A 19,429-nucleotide genomic window follows, 5' to 3' on the forward strand; every position below is an offset into this window, starting at 1 on the left:
TCTGGCATGATGTGGATTGGTCAAACTGTAAGTAATATGACTGAGTCAAACATGTGACTGAAATAACTGTGAACATACACTGTCAGTGATGTAAACAAGTTAAACATGAGCACACACTGTCAAAAATGTGAACAAGACGAACATTAGAACACACAGTGTCAATGATGTAAACAAATTAAACATTAGAACACACTGGCAGTGATGTGAATAAGTTAAATATTAGAACATACTGGCAGTGATGTGATTGAGTAATACATGTGCACACACTGGCAGTGATGTGAACAAATATTAAAACACATTGGCAGTGGTGTGATTGGGTAATACATTAGCACACACATCAGTGATCTGAACAGGACATGTATAAAAACACAGAGTCAGTGATGTGAACTAGTCAAACATGAGTTCTCACTTGCAGTGATGTGAACAAGTCAAACATGAGCATACACAGTCAGTGATGTTATTAACTAAATACTGGAGCAGCCATTTACTGTTCTGAACAAGTTTAAAATATTAAAACACTTTATCAGAGAAGTGAACAAGTCAAATATGAGAGCACACTGTCAGTGGTGTAATCAATTAAATGTTGGAAAAGTGTGTCAGTATACTCATATATTTACAGTATTCTTTATATCTTGAATAATCTACATATTTACAGTACCAATTCTCAAAGATTTATGGTTCTCATTTAACTAATGCATGAAAAATCATTGATTTACAGTACATGCATGCATTCATTTTTCTTCATCTACTTAGAGATTTAAAGTATTTTTACCACATATACTCAAAAGCTTACGGAATCATTACCTCATATATTCATATATTTCCAATTTTGTGGGCTCATTCAGCACAACCTTCATGTCTTCTATCAGCCTTTTTAAGTCCATAGACCTATATTTAGAACAGATTTACATTAATTTATTTATCTAATAAACAAAATATGATATTAAATCTATAAGTCAATTTTTTAAGGATAATTCCTGTTTTTTAACTGGTAAATAAGATGTTAAAACAGAGTTATTTGATGATTACTATACAATGTATAAATACATGTCATGTAGATATAACAAAATTTGAAGCTATAAGTTTAATTGTCCTCTTAAACTCTACTATTTACAATGCAGTAAGGTATAATATATATAATATCATACGACTGGTATCTCTTCAGTGCCTCAAATATCTGAGGCCTTTCTTCTTCAGAAAGGAGTTCATTGACCTGAAAGTAACAAATGTTATAGTTACTAAACTGACTTTAAATGCATATAACCTGTCAAACAAACCTTTAGCTAATTTCATTTTGCCTCATTAAAAAGTAACCATTACAGGGGAAATTAAGGACAATTTCCGAATTTTTCTCGGAATGATGTATAAATACATTACAAAGTAGTCTGCATTTTTCTTTTCAATCCACTGACTCTTTTTTTCATCCCATACACAGATACAATTGTAATGATTTACATACACAGATACAATTGTAATGATTTACATTTCATCCCATACACAGATACAATTGTAATGATTTACATTAAGACTCTAATCAAAGACATTTCATACATATCATACCTTTTATCATGTTTATACATATTCTTTACAATGAATCCTTAACATTTTTAATTGAGTATTACATGTACTCAAAATGTACACATCAATATATTTAATATAATATATCCCATAAAACTATACAAATACATTTTGACCATACATGTCGACCTTCATGAAGTGTATAATTTCATACTACAACTGATATGTAGCTTAAAATCACTCCTCAAATGCACATTTTAAATACACATCTTCAATGTACATCACACAATATTTATTTTCTATGTTGTATGTGTCAGTGTAACATGAAGGATCCATTTCATTGTACATGTACAGTACTGCTACATATACAGCTAGCGATTATATAGTCATGTTTGTACATTGTATTATGTACATGACACAAAGATTCACAACTGAAGGAAAAAATATCTTATAACTATGTATTGTAGCATTATATGCTAAAATTCAAAATCAGATGATAAAAAATTTGGATAAAATATTAATGGTAATATCTGAAATATTGAACCAATTAGTGCATCTTGCACAAAATAACAGATATATATAAACCTCAAAATAAGCAAAACGGTAAATGATATTTTTTATCAGGCATTTACAGTACATGAACAATGGACAAACATAAAATTGAGCATTAAGATACCTTTTCAACCAGTTCATTAGCGGTTGCAACTTTACTGGTGGCCATATTTATGCAAGACAATGCACCGAAATGTTGAAACAGAAACACCTTGTCAATGAATATTGACAAGATCTACCTGTAATATTGGTCCTATCACAGGAAGTATGTACAAGTACTGAAAGCAAAGGGGCTCCAGAAGGGCTCTCTGGATAGTGTTCAAACATGTACATTAAACTTATGTCAAATGTAAACAATCTTAATGTGGAAATGTCATCTTTGCAAATCTTCATTTTGTTTGCAGTGAAAAAAAACACTTCACAGATCTTTTTCATCAAAAAAAGAAAAAAAAGAAAGAACAAGTTTCAAACAAATGAAATGTAAAAACTTTCACCTATTCCTGTAAAATTACATTCTGTTTAAAGACTTATTGACTGATTCAATCTGTTCCATTGATCCTGTTAAGAAATCTCTACTTTTCTACTTTTCATATGTATTCAAAGTCACTTCAGACGAAAGGGTGACACTACAAGTTACTAGTATCTAGATTTTACCCTTACGGTACCTCTTGCCTGATAAAAGCTTTAATATTGATTTAATCATTCAAAGATACACATGATAAAGATGATCCACCTGTTAAGATTTTTGAAAAACCTTGCAATACACTACTTCAAAATCAATGTGTCTAAGAAACCAGCAAGTGTTTTCTTGACGTGTCTCTGGAATATACAGCCAAAGAAGGTAGTGTAGTATATATTAAAATATGTCAGTTCTAACCGTGACATTTTTCTATGACTAAAATGAATTTTTTATACAAGTTGATTTGTTGATGTATGGCAATAAATTTTTAACGTAACCCAAAAATTGGAAATTCAGTCAATAGAATATTTATTAAGCACAGGTGCATGAGTTAGCTATACCAATATTTCATCTGTAAACCATAGATAAATGTACCTGTTCCTTCACCAAATAACTACACAAAAAGTATTCAGTTAAATTTATGGAATTAACTTCATTGCTATTGTTTACTTCCTTCATATTTTTCTTCTGTCCCTGAAATTTAATTAATGTTGCACAATTAATATTTATTCCTGCCAATTATTCATTAAAAATTTTATCAGTCTATTTTTTCCTCATGCAATCAAGCTCATTGCAGACCATTATAATTAAATATAAAAGAGAATTCTTAGTCACACATTTCTTTCAAGTCCAGACTTTGCACTGCTTAGTAACCCAACAACTAGTCAGTCAGTCATGCAACTTTATCCCTCTGAAGTTAGCTTAAACATTGATTTGGCATGAAACTTTCATTGAATATAATCAAAAAATGATATATGATAGCAAAGCAGAGAGTAATGATCAATAAAGTATAGTACATACTGAATTTTTCATTCTTGTTTATACCCTATAAGATGACAGCTCCATGTTTTATGTGCTTGGGTTTAAAAGTTCAAAACAAATAATCTTTCTTGAAAAAAGGGATTAAATTTATACACCTGTAATAATCCTCCAATGGACAGTCCTGCTGTATGTGATATCAAATGATACCTGGTAATTTTTTCAAGGATTTGGAAAATATAACAATTTGTATGAAACAGAGAAATTTAAAATTGTCATTTACACAAACTCTACAACGAATGCTTAATCCTATAGCTTATATGGCCTGGAAGCCACACTGTGGACCTATTAGAGTCTGTGAGTATATTAAACTACAACAACTGCAAGTCAACTAGTACCAGCAGACTGAGCCTCAGTTTATTGCAGTTTTTTTTGTCAAAATCCTCAAATTGCAATGGTAGGATTTGAACCAACGATCTTCAGATTACTACCCGGTCCCTATTTTTACTTCTCGCCATAAAATTATGTGAGCATAAAGAACTATATAGTATATCTATTCTTGTAGAAAATACTGGTAACTGACAGACTGAAATATCATGCATTTTTTACACTATGTACATATGAGTCATTGAATAAGATAAAGTAAAGAGTTTATGTGACAAAACGCATGTATGTACGTAAGAATTCAGAATGCACGACTTTCATAAGGTCAGAGTCTCTACCTCAGATGAGAAATCAGGAGTATCTAGTTCTACACTTTCTTAATTAAGGTGCATTTACATAATCCGATTTTTCATCTGATTTTCTATCAACTTACTCAGTAAGGTAATTTGATTAAGTTTATTGTTGAGATGGTCACAATCTAAGTTATGATTTAACAGTAGATTTTCATTCAATACCATCAATTTAAAATGATTTTTGTTTGGGAAAAAGTCATTGTGACACCACAATTTCAGATATTTGATTGAAAATCGCATGCTTTCAGATTTTTAATCGAGTTTCAAACTTTGCTCTCAAATTTTGACTGAGATGGTCACACATATGATTTTAGTAAAAAGCGAATCAGATCAGAAAATCAGATGAAAAATGGGATGAAAAAATCACATTGTGTGACCGCACCATTAAGTAGGACTCTTCTGTTTCACATTTTAAAACTAAAATTGATAAACAGTAATACATTGGTGTCAAAAAAAATATTCATCGATCCACTACAATGAAACATTTGCGGAAGTTTCTTCATTGAAACACCCTCACAGTACATACACATGTACCATCTACCGGTATTTTAACAGGTTGAAGGACACTACTAAATGGTAAAAAGTCTATCTTAAATACATTGCAAACTACGTACACAAAGATAGTGAATAGCAATTGGATGATATCATTGTGCAAGTTTTCCCAAAAAGTTCTGAATGAATCACCACTGACCCATGGTCATGAGCCTTCACACAAAATACCATTTCTCGCTAGTATTAATTAAAATCACTTTCTGTATATAATTTTATGCGTTGATGAAATGTTGTAACAATGCACTGGCAAGGAAAGTTACATAGTGAGAATTGGTCTAAGGCTTTATATTAATTGTTTCTGTTGTTTTTGCTTACATTATAATAGTTCAAGTGAAATTACTCTGTACAGTATACGATCTTACAAAATTAAATGTGTTGATTTGTTTCCGTGATATTTATCAAAGTCTAAATTTGATGATTCATTTCATAAATATAATGAAACAAGAACTTGAACTATTATGTGTATTGAAATATCATTGATAGGCCTACCGAGTTTAATTTTCTTCTGTTCTGGTTGTATAATTGTATTGCGATTTTTATCCCAATTTATATAAAGTGGTGGAAGTGACATGTTGTTTCATTTGACTCAGCCCCAGCACGACCGGTTTACTGTAACAGGTTCAACCTCTTGAAAACATGCGTTTAGTCTTCGACATGTTTCACCACGAACAACAAGGCTTGTATCACTATCGCTCATGAATTATTCAGGGCTGCCTCAAAATTTCTTGAATGAAGAACCTTTGAAATTCCTTTTTGATCAAATAAACCTTATAAATCTTATAAGAAAAATGATACCTTTGTAACATATCTTCTAGCAACCTTATTTTCCATGAGTTTTTTCTTATCTTTGATGGAATGTAAACACTGGATTTAGCGCCCTCTTTCAGCCACGGAATTCTACTACTTGGATGGGATTCGCAACGAAAATCCGGAAAGGATTCGAATAATGATAATGAAAATCTATCGAAGTCTTCGAATATCCTACAAAAAAAAATTAAATACATAAAATGTGTTATAATTTCAGTCTATTTTTACCATGGTTAATCACCGCTTCTGCGTAATCTGGTATTTTGTTTTGTGTACCCTTAATATGCCCCCATTTGGTCCACAATTTAATTTAATAAATTAAGACTAGTAGGCCTATTTTATTCAAGTCAGACACGGAGCTTCAGAGGGGGGCATGCAAAATGCAGCAAAGATTTCTTTTTCATTTACATATAAAAAAGTGAATTATCAAGGAGTTGCCCTCCTACTTTTCTTAGCTCAAGTGAAAAATTGAAGTAAAAATAAGAACATGAACAGTGAAATTAAGTTGTAGGTGTACTACGCTACCCCCTACCACGGATTAGGATTGTTCATGATTTTGGGAAGTTGTCTTTTTTAATAAGGTTTGTTTGTTTGTCAAGATATTTTGGATGAGTATGCACCCCTTTCAAAAACGATGCCACGTGCCTGCCAGTATCATATAGATACATGTACATTAAAATTGGATTGAACAACAGGAATGTTCATTTGATATACTTAAATATATTCTACATCAAGTTGTATTCTATCATGTATTACTGTAATTACCTACTACTAGTTTTGTATTAAATCTAGAATTGAAAGAAAAAACCACTCGTTATTTTGTATTGTATATATCAATTATAATTATATAATCACATTTATGTTTATACATGTAGTTGTACCTGTTTCATCTCTACAATGCCCCTGCATGCGGTGTTTTGATAACTGCCATGACAATCAGGCTACATGTTGGCCTATATTGAAGTTATCTTTATTTTTTATAACACATGAATTTTTAAAATTCTATAATTGAAAATCCAAAATGCATTGAACAAAAACAGAACCTTTGTTTCTTCGTGACTTATCAAGGGGAAAATATACATTTTTTAAAAAGACGACAATGTATAATTGAACAGGTCATACTTTTTTCGTCTCCGATGATAATTAGTTTAATTTGTCAACAGAATCATGAATAAGCCCTGTCTTTGTCACCAGAGAAGAAATGTTTCACGATTTCTATCCTCTGTGTGTTAAATTATTCAGCCTTCATAGCATCTCCACAGTGACACAGTTCACCGTTCTCTGCAAATATTCACACTAAGGAGTCATTAATATTTTAGCAAAGAGCTTCAGCATGCCGAACGGAAACCCCTTCCATAATAAATAATGCAAACCCCTGTCCCAGCTTGAACGTTGGAAGAGTTGGAAGGATCAGGAAAAATTGAAAAAAAGGCTTTCAAGAATTGCCGCTCAAATGTATCCCTTCCTGAACATTTATCAAACCAGATCGGGTCTCTTAAAATATTTAAAAAAACATTTAGATGCACGAAACCATTACAATACATACACGCATCCACATATATTGTACTACATGTACATGTCTGGAGTTTTAGCATATTTCTATTGAATAAATATTCAGTAAGTTTTTAAGAAACGGACATCGCACCTAAATGGAATATACATACATTGTTCCGTCCTTGTAAAATGCTTGTTTTTTTTATTGACTATGACAAAACAGATACAAAACAAGTTTTTCAGAAAATTTAATTAATAAAAATAATTAATAAAAAATCCATTAAAATGCTTCTTCATAATTTTCGGAGAGAGAGAGAGAGAGAGAGAGAGAGAGAGAGAGAGAGAGAGAGAGAGAGATTATAAAAGGCGCACTTAGCAGACATCAATAAATTAATTTCGGCACATTTCGCCCGCAAACGAATGATGTCAATTGTTCATATCTTATTCATCATAGATTTCCTACGGAGTGAATCATTTACGAGTATTATGTATTCTTAATAGTTTCAATCTGAAATTTCTAATAAAATAAACCTCCGTTTATTGCAATACGTTCAAACGCATTGCTGATCTTCCCAAAAAAATAAATAAATAAATGAATATTGAATTTCGTGAAATGGAAAGAAATCTAACGAATATATTTATAAAATTAGCCAGGAATTGATAAGACAGAACCCTCTCTCTCTCTCTCTCTCTCTCTCTCTCTCTCTCTCTCTCTCTCTCTCTCTCTCACATACATATACAGATGTTGTAACACGAACGTTTATGCCTTAGATTAAAAAATACATCCAGCAATGGTGACATTGAACAAAATTATATTAAGGTATTGATTTGACAATGTGTTACTAAATTGGTTGATCTTAATAACGAGGATATTTTCGTATAATAGGTCATGTTAATTATTGAAGATTGAGCGCTGAATTTTTCAGCAGGAGCAGATAAAAGCAAGTTCGCTAAATGACATGCGACTTTGGCCTCCCATTTTATGCGAATAAAAACTAAATGTAAATGTACATGTACCTTTAAAATTACAAAAGCTATAATTATAATGATTGAAAGAGTTCAAGGCAGATGACTGTCTTTATTGTTTTAAAGATGGATTCAGATTCCTATCCATTACGTAATCGTTTAAAACTTGCTACATATATAAGCATAACTGTTTACCAAGCTGAGAATGAAATGAAAACAGTTGGTAATTCCTCTTATCGAAGTTTTTAGTAAACCTAACCGTTGTCACGCCAAAGTATAGATCTAGAAGTTGTTACAAAATTAAAGTATACAAAAGTTGTTAAACATATATGATAAATAATGAAACATGTCACAAAATCAAACAATTTTCCGCTGCATGTCGTGTAAAATCCCATGTGTGTGTACCCGGAAATAGGCACCTGGCGCCCTAACCCCATTCATAATTAATTCTCAATTAAATTAACGTATGTTCATGTTCGGATGCTATCATCGTATGTATTTTTTACAACATCAAATCGCATTTTAATGAAAATTTAATAATAACGCGATTTTATTACATGTAATAGACTGAAAAATCTGTAATGATATTGATGTGGGTAACCTATATGTTGTCAGTATGTTTATTTCTCAAATTATTGCATGATATGGAATACTGTCATCAGCATATCAATATTATGTACATGTATGTGGCGCTCTTACGACAATTGATTCCTAACTAGGAAAATCTATTAACCATTAAAAGTTATATAGGGACAATAATTATTATGTAGCGAAGACATAACCATTTTTCGCCACTTTATAAATTACCATTCTTTATAGTTTAAGCCTCCATAAAGCGGCTGTAACTTAACATACCCCCCCCCCCCCCCCCGCCCCCTTAAAAATTGTCTAAAGGTCACCGCTACAAAATCACGTTCATGTTTTTTTATTTGGCGGATCTCATGGGTTATTTATGTATGATGGGTTATTTGTATAACAGCTTCCTTATTCACAGGTAGGCTGGGGAACCCTTCTCAAAAACCCTTTGATTTGTGCATGCCCACAAATAATTATGATAACTTGAGTTTAAAATCATAGGCATAGTGTGTAATTATTTGCACATAGCTGTTACAATATACATTTTCTTGCTATGTTATAAAATTTTGAACCATAATCTCTGTGATCAAAACATAAAATGCAACACAACATTGTAAATAGGGAGATGCCACTGATTTGAAAATAAGAAAAAATATATCACTCGATTTAAAATTAACGTACATGTTAAGTGTTAAAAGGAAAATTTGTCAAAAACAAAAACTTTAAAGGGATTATAATATTTGGCATTTTATCCATAAATACCAGCTGTTCCTGGTGATGAATAAGTTATGTTCTCCCCATAATGCCATCTGATAGGGGGATTGAGCTTAAATTTACATACTCATGTGTCAGGTTTCTATACATGCCTAGATTGTACATGTATTCCACGAAGTAATACGTACAGAGGGAAATAGTTTGTTTTCTGAGTTTAACGTATTCAGTTTGAAAATTTGTTCTTAATTGATTTTTGCCTCTGCTCATCAAATAAAGACATCACTTAAATATTTCTTCAAACAAGTAAATATACTTATCGATTTTTTTCCCTCTTCAAGTTTTGTTTTCAAAGGTGTTAAAATTATTTTCTTTCCCATCCTTCATTCATGATGTTAGAATTAATCTCATTTACATTGACTATCGCGAATATTGCCTATAATAAATAATTAAAAGGTTTCTAATTTGATATAGAGAAAAGTTATGAATAATAGATCTGGAGAATATTCCGGCATACAGTATATTGCATGGAGGTTCTGTTTGGCACCAGCACAAGACAATCAAAGGTAGAACTAAGATCGACTCATTAATAATTCAGGGACCAATAGGCGATTTGAAATAACCTTCAACGGGCGGCGCTTATTAAGAATTCAACCATACTAATTATTCACAATAGAAAAGGAGCCCCTGTAAATAATTAATGAACGCGGAGTTTGCGCTCTAATGTAATCCATATACAGTGTACGGATAACCTACCATAGTGCCAGACGAACTTTATGTGCCCGGCTCTTTGCATCGTGGAGACACAACGGGGAGGGACAAATATTTATTAGGGGGAGACGTTTTTTTTGAGATGCTGAGAAAAATTAAACAAGAGCCCATGGACAGCACAGAAGTGAGTCCTTCACTCCTGGCCAACGCAAAATCAGCGTACAGAAACGGGCTGTATTCTAGCGAGGACAGCTCTTCTTATGAAGGACTAAAGAGGAAGTCTGCGGATTCGGAACACTTCGTTGTGAAACGGGGGCGATTCATGCCTTCCGGGTCGGAGATATACTCGCCAGGTAGCCTCAGTGATGTATCGCCGAGAAGTAGCAGTTCCGTCGGTGAAAAATCCTTTGAGTGTTCTCTATGCGAAGAGAAATTTTCAAGCGAGGAAGATAGAATATGTCACATAACTTTAGTTCATAAAAGTAAGAGTAACACTGGTCGACGGAATTCTACCCGGTTCGCGCGTCACACCTGCCAGATATGTTTTGCAAGGTTTCGTACACTAAAAGATTTCTTCAGCCATACAAATTGCCATGCCGAAAGTGTTGGATTAAGTGCAATCCAAAAGAGCATTAATGAATCAATCGCTAATAACAATTTACAACGATTTTTTGCAGGCTCTCTTAATTCCGCCTCAGTCAGCGATATTTTTCAAACCGCCTTTAAATGTGATTGCTGTGACCGGATTTTTTCTAATAGGGATTCCTATGCCATGCACGTTATGATGCGCGTGAAAAACGACGCTTGCAAACAGCAAAGTGAAGTATCCAATGGAGAAAAAGAACAATGGAGAAAACTTGGAGAGAGGGCCAGAGTAGAAAAACAAGTTAAGGGAGACCTCCCAAGTCCTAAGCCCGACGTTTTGACGGCTGATCTTAACAAAGCTTCTTACATTGATGTAACAAATTCTACCGAAAAAGACGAATATCTTCAATCTTTTCTTGAACAATCCGTTGAAAGACTCTGCAATCAGAATATGGCTTTGTTATTGAAAGACTCAAGAAAATGCATGATATGTCACGAAGTTTGCGCAGATAAAGATGCCCTTGCTATGCACGTTATGTCCCATCATACCAATGGACTGTCCGCATTTTCGACTCAAAACAGGCACACTGACGATAAAATCAGCCCTTTGTCCATGCGCATGCCTGCTTCTTTTGTGCGACTGATGCAAGGCTCAACTACGGAGGAAAAGAAATCAACAAAAGCAGCCCAGAAGAAACTTTGGTGTGAGTTTTGTAAAATAGATTTTGTCGACCACGACTCCTTGGCAATGCATATATTGAATCATACTTTATCTGAAGTAAATGAAAAAGAAAAAAGAGAAGGCTCACCCATGATAAAAGCATCACCGCAGTTTAACATTTGGGAGGCATCGAGGAAATTCGCTTCTTACAATGAGCTCCCAGATTCGCCGTTAGATCTGGTGAGAAAAAGAGAAGCCTTGCCATCAAGCGCCTTTCAAAAAAGAAACGAAAGAAATGAACATTTCGCAGACACAAAACAGAAAATGATAGCAAATGAACACGAAGAAGCATCGGTGAAAATAACCGATTATCCCGCAAGTCCTCGTCAAATTCAAAGGTGCGCAAGCGTCCCGGACATGAGGCAAACAATCCCAGAAGTCCCTGGTCGACCGGCTTCCGCGGAAGGAATAGGAAAGAGGTATGAATATGTTCTAGACGACGCATCCATAGAATGTGTCTCGAAAGAGAAATCCACGAAAGAATCTCCTACCGACCTGTCCAAGCCCAAAGAAGCCGCGAAACCAGAGGAGCTTGTAGAGAAACGATCGCTCGCAGAAGTTCATCCTGAAAACGACAAGAGACCGTCGTCTGCTGTGATGGAAGAATTCGGCAACCCACACGAGCTTTTCAAGCACCTTAATAAACCGGTTTATTTTTGTCGGTTCTGTGACATCATTTTTCTAAACCGAACGACATTTTATTTGCACAAAGGTCTCCACAACGTGAACAACCCATGGCAGTGCAACATGTGTGGACAGACATTTAGTGACGTGCACGATTTCTCAGCCCACGTCATACACCCATAAGGTCACCAAGCAAGAAACGTTAAAGTATGAAAAATGATTTTCACCTTCTTGCAATAGTAAACCAGTGCGTTGGACAGTACATGAGTTTATAAATACCAAATACCTGTACATCATTTCATTTAATATAGCTTAAATTCTGTCTAGAGTATTATTGGTAAATTATGTACGCCACTGATTTTGTCGGCATCGTATTTTCCATTTTGCAGTGATGATTCGGTCAAATGATCTCAGTGTCTTGCATTTCAAAATTCTTCATGTTTAATCTTTAATGATTATATTCTCAATGTGACAGATTAAATAAACTGATCGTAATGTCATTTTACTTACATTGTATTTTAATGTAGTAAATCAAATTGAAACACTAAGCTGAAGAGAAATATGAAAAGAATATCATTAACAGTGGGTATAGGATATCCCTTCTACGTTATTCATAATTAATGATTCTATTGTTTTGGATATTAACGATACATATTAACAGTAACTCTAGATGTTCTTACTCTGGTGAGCACCTCACAAATAATGTCACCAGGCAAAATCATATCGGCGCTTTTGAGTGGTTGATGCACAAGTTCCGTCATGTCAATAAACTATAAACGTGATTAAATTGGTTTTTATCAAATATTCATGATTTCCCCGATCAGTTTCTTGGAGCTATTGGCCTCAGATTGTGCAGAGAATGCAACATAAAATATTGACAACAGCTTGGATGGGGCAGAGGTATTGTAACTGGATTAGTCGTAGGAATACATGCACATGAAAACAAATGTGTCCATTATCCCAGACAGAGACGATATAAACGTTATATACCTGTCTGAGTTCAGCAGCGTGCTAGTTTATCAGCCTTTTTATTTCGTTGGTAAATAACTATTTTGCACTTATATGTTATGTACATGAACTATTAAGCATTCCCTTTTTAGAACGATCACGACGAATGATTTGATTCTAAAAATACATATTTATTTGACTTTTCAACAGTTTACTTAGTCAATTATAAGTATTTAAGACATACATGTAAATATCTGCTAAATGAAGATAGTTTCCACGGGATCAATGAATCCTACAAAAGAACCCAAAAAAAAGGAAAGAAAAAAGAACCATATCAGAGTTACTTTGTAGTGAAACAAGAATGAAGCTTAATGAAGACAACAATAATGTCTTTTACTAATTAACAATTTTTAATTGTCAATGAATCCATGACATTGACAATTAAAAATTGTTAATTAGTAAAAGACAATAAGAATAAAATGAAACAATTAGTTTAAAGCGTTGTTGTGTCAATGAATGAACAATTTAAAATATTATCTGTTTTGAGGGCACAGTTGAAGACCAAGAGATAGATATAAACATAAACTTAGATAATGATACACTTCTTAATCAGTCTATAACTTGTGAAGAAATTAGGAATGCTGTAAAAAAAATTAAAAAACAATAAAGCGCCTGGCGGTGACCATGTTATCAACGAATATACTAAGACAACTATGGAAACCTCATTACCCTTATAGGCAGTATATGGTGTTATACGAAAAATACGTTATTTTAGCCTAGCAATTAATTGTCAATTAGACCTATTTGACAAGGTCATTAACCCTATTTTACTTTACTCGTGCGAAGTGTGGGGTTACGAAAACTTGGATATTATTGAAAAGGTACATTTAAAATTTTTGAAATTTATTCTTAATCTTTAATTAAATCTAGTACTCCAAATTGTATGGTGTATGGAGAAATTGGAAGGTACTAGTATCCGTTGTCACTCTTTGTTAAAATCAAAATGATAATGTACTGGGCAAAAGTTTTGACAGCCAACGATTGTAAACTCACTAATGTAATCTATTGTTATTTTTATAGATGTTACAAAACTGGATCTTTTATACATCCATGGATAAAATGTATACATGATATACTCAACTCGTGCGGGTTGTCTTATATATGGGAAACCAAACAGTATATAGTTATAACTGGCTTAAGTCAATATTTAAAGAAATATTACAAAATCAATTTGTACAAGATTGGAGAATTATAATGGATAACTCACCAAAATGTATTAATTATAGAATTTTTTAAACAAATCTCAATTTAGAAAAGTACTTTTTGATTTTACCTACAGATCTACGGATCACGTTTACAAAATTACGAACATTCCGATTCCCCACAGAAACAGGTAGATGGCATAATATTAAAAGAAATTTAAGAAAATGTACAATGTGTGACTCTAATAGTATTGGGGATGAAATTCATTATATTTTAGAATGTACACATTTTGTAAACAATAGAAAAATGTTTTTGCCCAAGACATATTATGAAAACCCAAACATTATAAAATTTAACGAGCTCATGAATACTTTTAATGTAGAAAAACTAAAAAACTTGTCAATATTTTTTAAGAAAATTTTCAAAGTCTGTTCTTCCAGAAACCAACTTTAACAACCTGTTGTATTGTAATTTTAACCTTTTTTCGTCATTATTACTCCTACTTTATATGTGATTCTTGACTGTGTTCGTGTACATTTGTATATACTGATTTTGAACCTCAAATACCAGTGAACTGGTCTTGAGTGAATAAAGAATTGAATTGAATTGAATTGATGTCAGCAACTCAGTAAAACAAAAAATTGAACATTTGATAAAATGTCATTCTATCAATGAAACAAACGAACAAATAAAAAAAAATTGCGTCCTAATATCAATATCAAAAACAAAAGATTAAACAATTTATTAAATAAAACAAAGAACAAAACATCTTAGTGTCAGTATATCAAAGAAACAAAGAATAAAACATCTTAGTGTCGGCATATCAAAGAAACAAAGAATTAAACATATTGGTGTAAGTGTATCATTGAAACAAAGAATCAAACATCTTAGTATTAGTGTATTATTGAAACAAAGAATCTAACATTTTAGTGTCACTGTATTATTGAAACAAAGCATCAAACATCTTACTGTAAGTGTATCGCTTTTGTATCAAAGAAACAAAGAATTAAACATTCTAGTGTCAGTGTATCAAAGAAACAAAGAATTAAACATCTTAGTATTAGTAATTAAAGAAACAAAGAATCAAACATTCTAGTGTCAGTATATCAAAGAAACAAAGAATTAAACATCTTAGTATTAGTAATTAAAGAAACAAAGAATCAAACATTCTAGTGTCAGTATATCAAAGAAACAAAGAATTAAACACCTTAGTATTAGTAATTAAAGAAACAAAGAATCAAACATTCTAGTGTCAGTATATCAAAGAAACAAAGAACCAAACATCTTAGTGTAAGTGTATCAAAGAAACAAAGAATTAAACACCTTAGTATTAGTGTATTATTGAAACAAGGAATCGAACATTCTAGTGTCAGTGTATCAAAGAAACAAAGAATTAAACATCTTAGTATTAGTAAATCAAAGAAACAAAGAACTAAACATCTTAGTGTCAGTGTATCACAGAAAAAAAATTCAACATCTTAGTATCAGTGTATCGAAGAAACAAGAAACTAATAATGTAAAAGTCATTGTGTCAAAAACAAAGTTCTTTGTGTTTCACTGTCCAAGAAAAGAGAGCTTTAAAAGCAAGGTGCCAATGACAAAAAAATCCAAGAAAAAGAACATGACCCTATCACTGTGTCCGTTGGGAAAAAACCTCCACTTGGTATGATGACATTTTCCGGTGTCAATATGTCAGTGACATCCGAACATAGAAATGAAATCAGCTTTGTCATGCTTCAAACTTTTTCGCTGAAAAAACCTCATAATTACTTCATAAATAAGTAATACACTGTCAAAGGATAATTAGGTTTATAAATTATTCTTTTTTCTAAAAAAAATTTTGACTTAAAAAAAATTCCAACCCATTTAAAAGTAAAAATGTTTAATAATTTATGGCAAAGTAATGGCTTGATGCGCTTAAATAAAAATTACATGACTATGTAGTGCAATGGTTTAATGCGCTTAAATAAAAAATGTTTGAATTCATGTACTCAATCATTAAAATTTCATTTAACGAGTCTTTGATGATGAAGGTCGATACCTTTCACAAAACCTCTGTTCTACTGCGTAGCAATCGTTTGTTTCGTTCATTTACTCAATGTGAATTCATATCACTTTTATTGCATTAATTTAGAGGATGAGCAATTTTGACACACACTGTCATACAGTACAATATTAGTTATTACAGCATACAATGATATTTTGACCATTCTGTTCAATACCACAAATTCAAAAAAAATTATTCTTGTCATTGCGACTATTTCCTCCATTTTTAAACGCACTCGTTAGCTGATTACCAGTACATCGACTAAATAATGCGATACGTCTGGAATAACACAGATTCTCCCTGTAAGCTTCAATAATATACACAACAGGTATGAATTATTTACCTGTAATTGGCACACTATCGACGTAATACATTTATCTATCATATAGTTGAAGTTGTGTGTGGTAATTGGGTGGGTTTTTTTACGCAATTGGGGTCAATGTTGGTCCATCAGGTGAATGTACATCCTAATATATGAATAAGTATCTTTCACGAATCGATTCCAATGGTAAAGGTACATACAAGTACTAGTAGATACCGCATTTTATGTATTTCAGTGAACTTGCGGGTTTACAAAACGTCTGAAATATTGTCCTAGATTTTTTCAGCTAAACTCATAAGTTCAAAATTTGATTTCTGGTTTTTTTTTTAAATCATATGTTGTACATATAATAACGTTGTAAAAGCATTCCGAATTCGGAGACAATCTCTTTATAGATAATTTATTCATTCCAGGATATAAACTTTGATGTTACATTGTGATTTAATAGGTACCATAACCCAAGTATAAGTTAATAATTGATACACCTTGTATGAAGCGTGATGAACTATAACTGTTAATATTACAAAGGTGACTTATAGGCCCAATGGGCCGGGTGCCCAATATTCATGTACAAGTAGTTGTTATAAAATTTGTATCATACGGCACAGTTGTACATAATATGCACATGTCACTATAATAAATAATTTACTTACTTATAATTGTTTCGCAAATGGCAACTATAGTAATATACAAGAGTGACACCTTTTCAAAGAATAATATTTTTTAAAACGACGTTTCAAGTCTCTTATTTATATAAACACGATGAAAATGTAGCAATTACATGTGTAACTTTAACGGACTAAAGATAAAGCAAAAAAAAAATACGTCAAAGTTCCTGCTAAAATAAATCCAAGCTACATGTGTTACATGTGTTACATGGGTTTAATTATCACATACTCGTGTAATGAATAATGTTGTTATATTCACTAATGAATAAAAAAAATCGCCAAACAATAGCTTAAGTTCTATCCTGTTTCTTTTCTGAACATGTATATATGATAGTATTGTGTGTGATATTTCGCCGATTAGTTTTGCTTTGGGGTGACAAAGAATTAAAAGTGTGTCCAATTTCATTCTTTAACACTTGATCAAAAAGCAACATGATAGACTGAGGACGTATTCCAAGCTGTGACATACATCCTGGTAGGCCTTTCCCGTTCTCCCGTGGATTTTTCTCTCGCAAATCATTCCGTTGTCGGGCTGAGTGTAAATGAATGGAGTATTAAATACGACCTGTTACAAGTTTCTCGTTATCATTTAATAATTGATGAATAATTTTATAAAATCAAGTAATCTAAAAAACAAAATGAATTAAAACCCCAGAAAACGAATAGAAATCAAAATGTTGTGGGTTATTTAATTTCAGTTTACGAAGTGAGTCATTGTGCTGCGTTGGGATTTGATACTTGGAGTCCCATCCCTATTGCAAAGCATACTATTCAGACTGGCTCGTTTTGAATTCATAAAAAAGATAGAACATTCATGTATGTTTTGAGATCATCTACGGGGGTTTTGAATAATGATATTTGAAGATAGAAGGAAACGATTCTGAAAAAAACCCACTGGATTTTGATCCTTCGTAGGAATACTTGTTCCCGGATTAAAAGCCAGCCTGGGATTTTACTTTTTCTTTGCAGGTAGAATACCCGATAAAAGGTAGACGTTTTCCACAGTAGTGCAGGAGATTACGATAAACCCATAGTATCTGTTTGCAATCAAGATAAGTAGTTAACGCCGTAAATAAAATCGAATATTTGCTAGGAATATATTTGTAATTATAAACAAAATAAATATGAACAGCATAAAGAAAAAAAATCAATTTATGCGAACATTGATCTCAATATGAACATCACCACTGTACCATATGTATCATTCTGAATTAAGCTAAGATTAAAGGAACCACTCTGAAATTTTCGAAGCAACCGTATTAAACACTGTTAAACAATATATGGAGTAGGCACTGTACTGCCATTTTCCATCCAGTTGTTCAAAGACACCAAAGAACTAACCAAGAAAACTTACTGTACGTTCATCTGCTTAAAGGGACCTGGGCACGATTTCAGATGAAAATTTTATCTCTGATTTTTATGTACAAAATAGTTTTCTTTTGCATTTTGAATGATTCACCAAAATTTGAATGTTAGAAGTCATGTTACAAGCGAGATACAGAGGAAAGAAGTCGTTGTTATGTAAACAAAGCTCGAGTCGTATATTAGTTTACAAATACTGTAAAGTAAAGAAATTGCCATTTCTTTATCAACATAACATGTGGAAACAAGATAAACTGATTCAATGGGTTCATAAATAATTCCAACAACAACAAACAGCAACATTAGATTGAAACTTATACCAATACAACAAATATGCAACCATTAACAGGACACGAGCTTTGTTTACAAAACATAGAATTCTAACCTCTATAACCCGCTTGTAACTCGATATTTGACTTTCAAATTCTGTCAAAGCATTGAAAACATCTATGTTAACAATTCTAGACATAAACATTGAAAAAATTTAAAATTTGAAACTTTTGAGCTCAAATCGTCCTTAGTAGATAAATAAATAAATCAGGAAAATATATAAAAATGGAGTGTTTAGATCTACTTTCTGGTCGAAAATGTGGTTACATATTCGAACCGATTACAAATTCGGTTTATCAGGTTTTCCTTTATACGAGATCAATATGACAACAAAGAGTGCAAAGTACTCCGTCATAAACACCATTGAGCGGATCCCTACTGTAAAACGACAGTCAGCCTTTGAAAAGAAAGATAAATCCCAGTGATATTAACATTTATAAGAACGTGATAAAAACAACTTAAATTGATAGAAAACCTTAGTTGGCTTAATTGAAGGAGTGAAAACATATGAAGACGAAATATATAACGTTTCGTATGTAAAATACTTGTACACTTCA

The 19,429-nt window shown here is 32.5% G+C and overlaps 2 protein-coding genes across 2 annotated transcripts in view; one reads left to right on the forward strand and one right to left on the reverse strand.

Annotated features, from left to right (window-relative positions):
- Positions 1-5,563, reverse strand: part of LOC128192740 (uncharacterized) — a 29,677-nt gene extending 24,114 nt beyond the window's left edge. The window contains exons 1-3 of the mRNA XM_052865687.1: positions 3,125-5,563; positions 1,149-1,213; positions 805-888 (exon numbers count right to left, since the gene is read on the reverse strand). Coding sequence (XP_052721647.1) covers positions 805-888; positions 1,149-1,213; positions 3,125-3,208 — 233 coding nt within the window. The 5' untranslated portion in view covers positions 3,209-5,563. The remainder of the gene's footprint in view (positions 1-804; positions 889-1,148; positions 1,214-3,124) is intronic.
- A 4,668-nt stretch (positions 5,564-10,231) lies between these two features.
- On the forward strand, positions 10,232-12,175 carry LOC128192747 (DNA-binding protein Ikaros-like). The gene is made up of 2 exons (XM_052865698.1): positions 10,232-10,415; positions 10,740-12,175. The coding sequence occupies exons 1-2, from the start codon at positions 10,232-10,234 to the stop codon at positions 12,173-12,175; spliced, it is 1,620 nt and encodes a 539-aa protein (XP_052721658.1).
- Positions 12,176-19,429: the final 7,254 nt, after the last annotated feature.

The sequence above is a fragment of the Crassostrea angulata genome, chromosome 1 (assembly GCF_025612915.1).
Source record: "Crassostrea angulata isolate pt1a10 chromosome 1, ASM2561291v2, whole genome shotgun sequence".
NCBI classification, from domain to species: domain Eukaryota; kingdom Metazoa; phylum Mollusca; class Bivalvia; order Ostreida; family Ostreidae; genus Magallana; species Magallana angulata.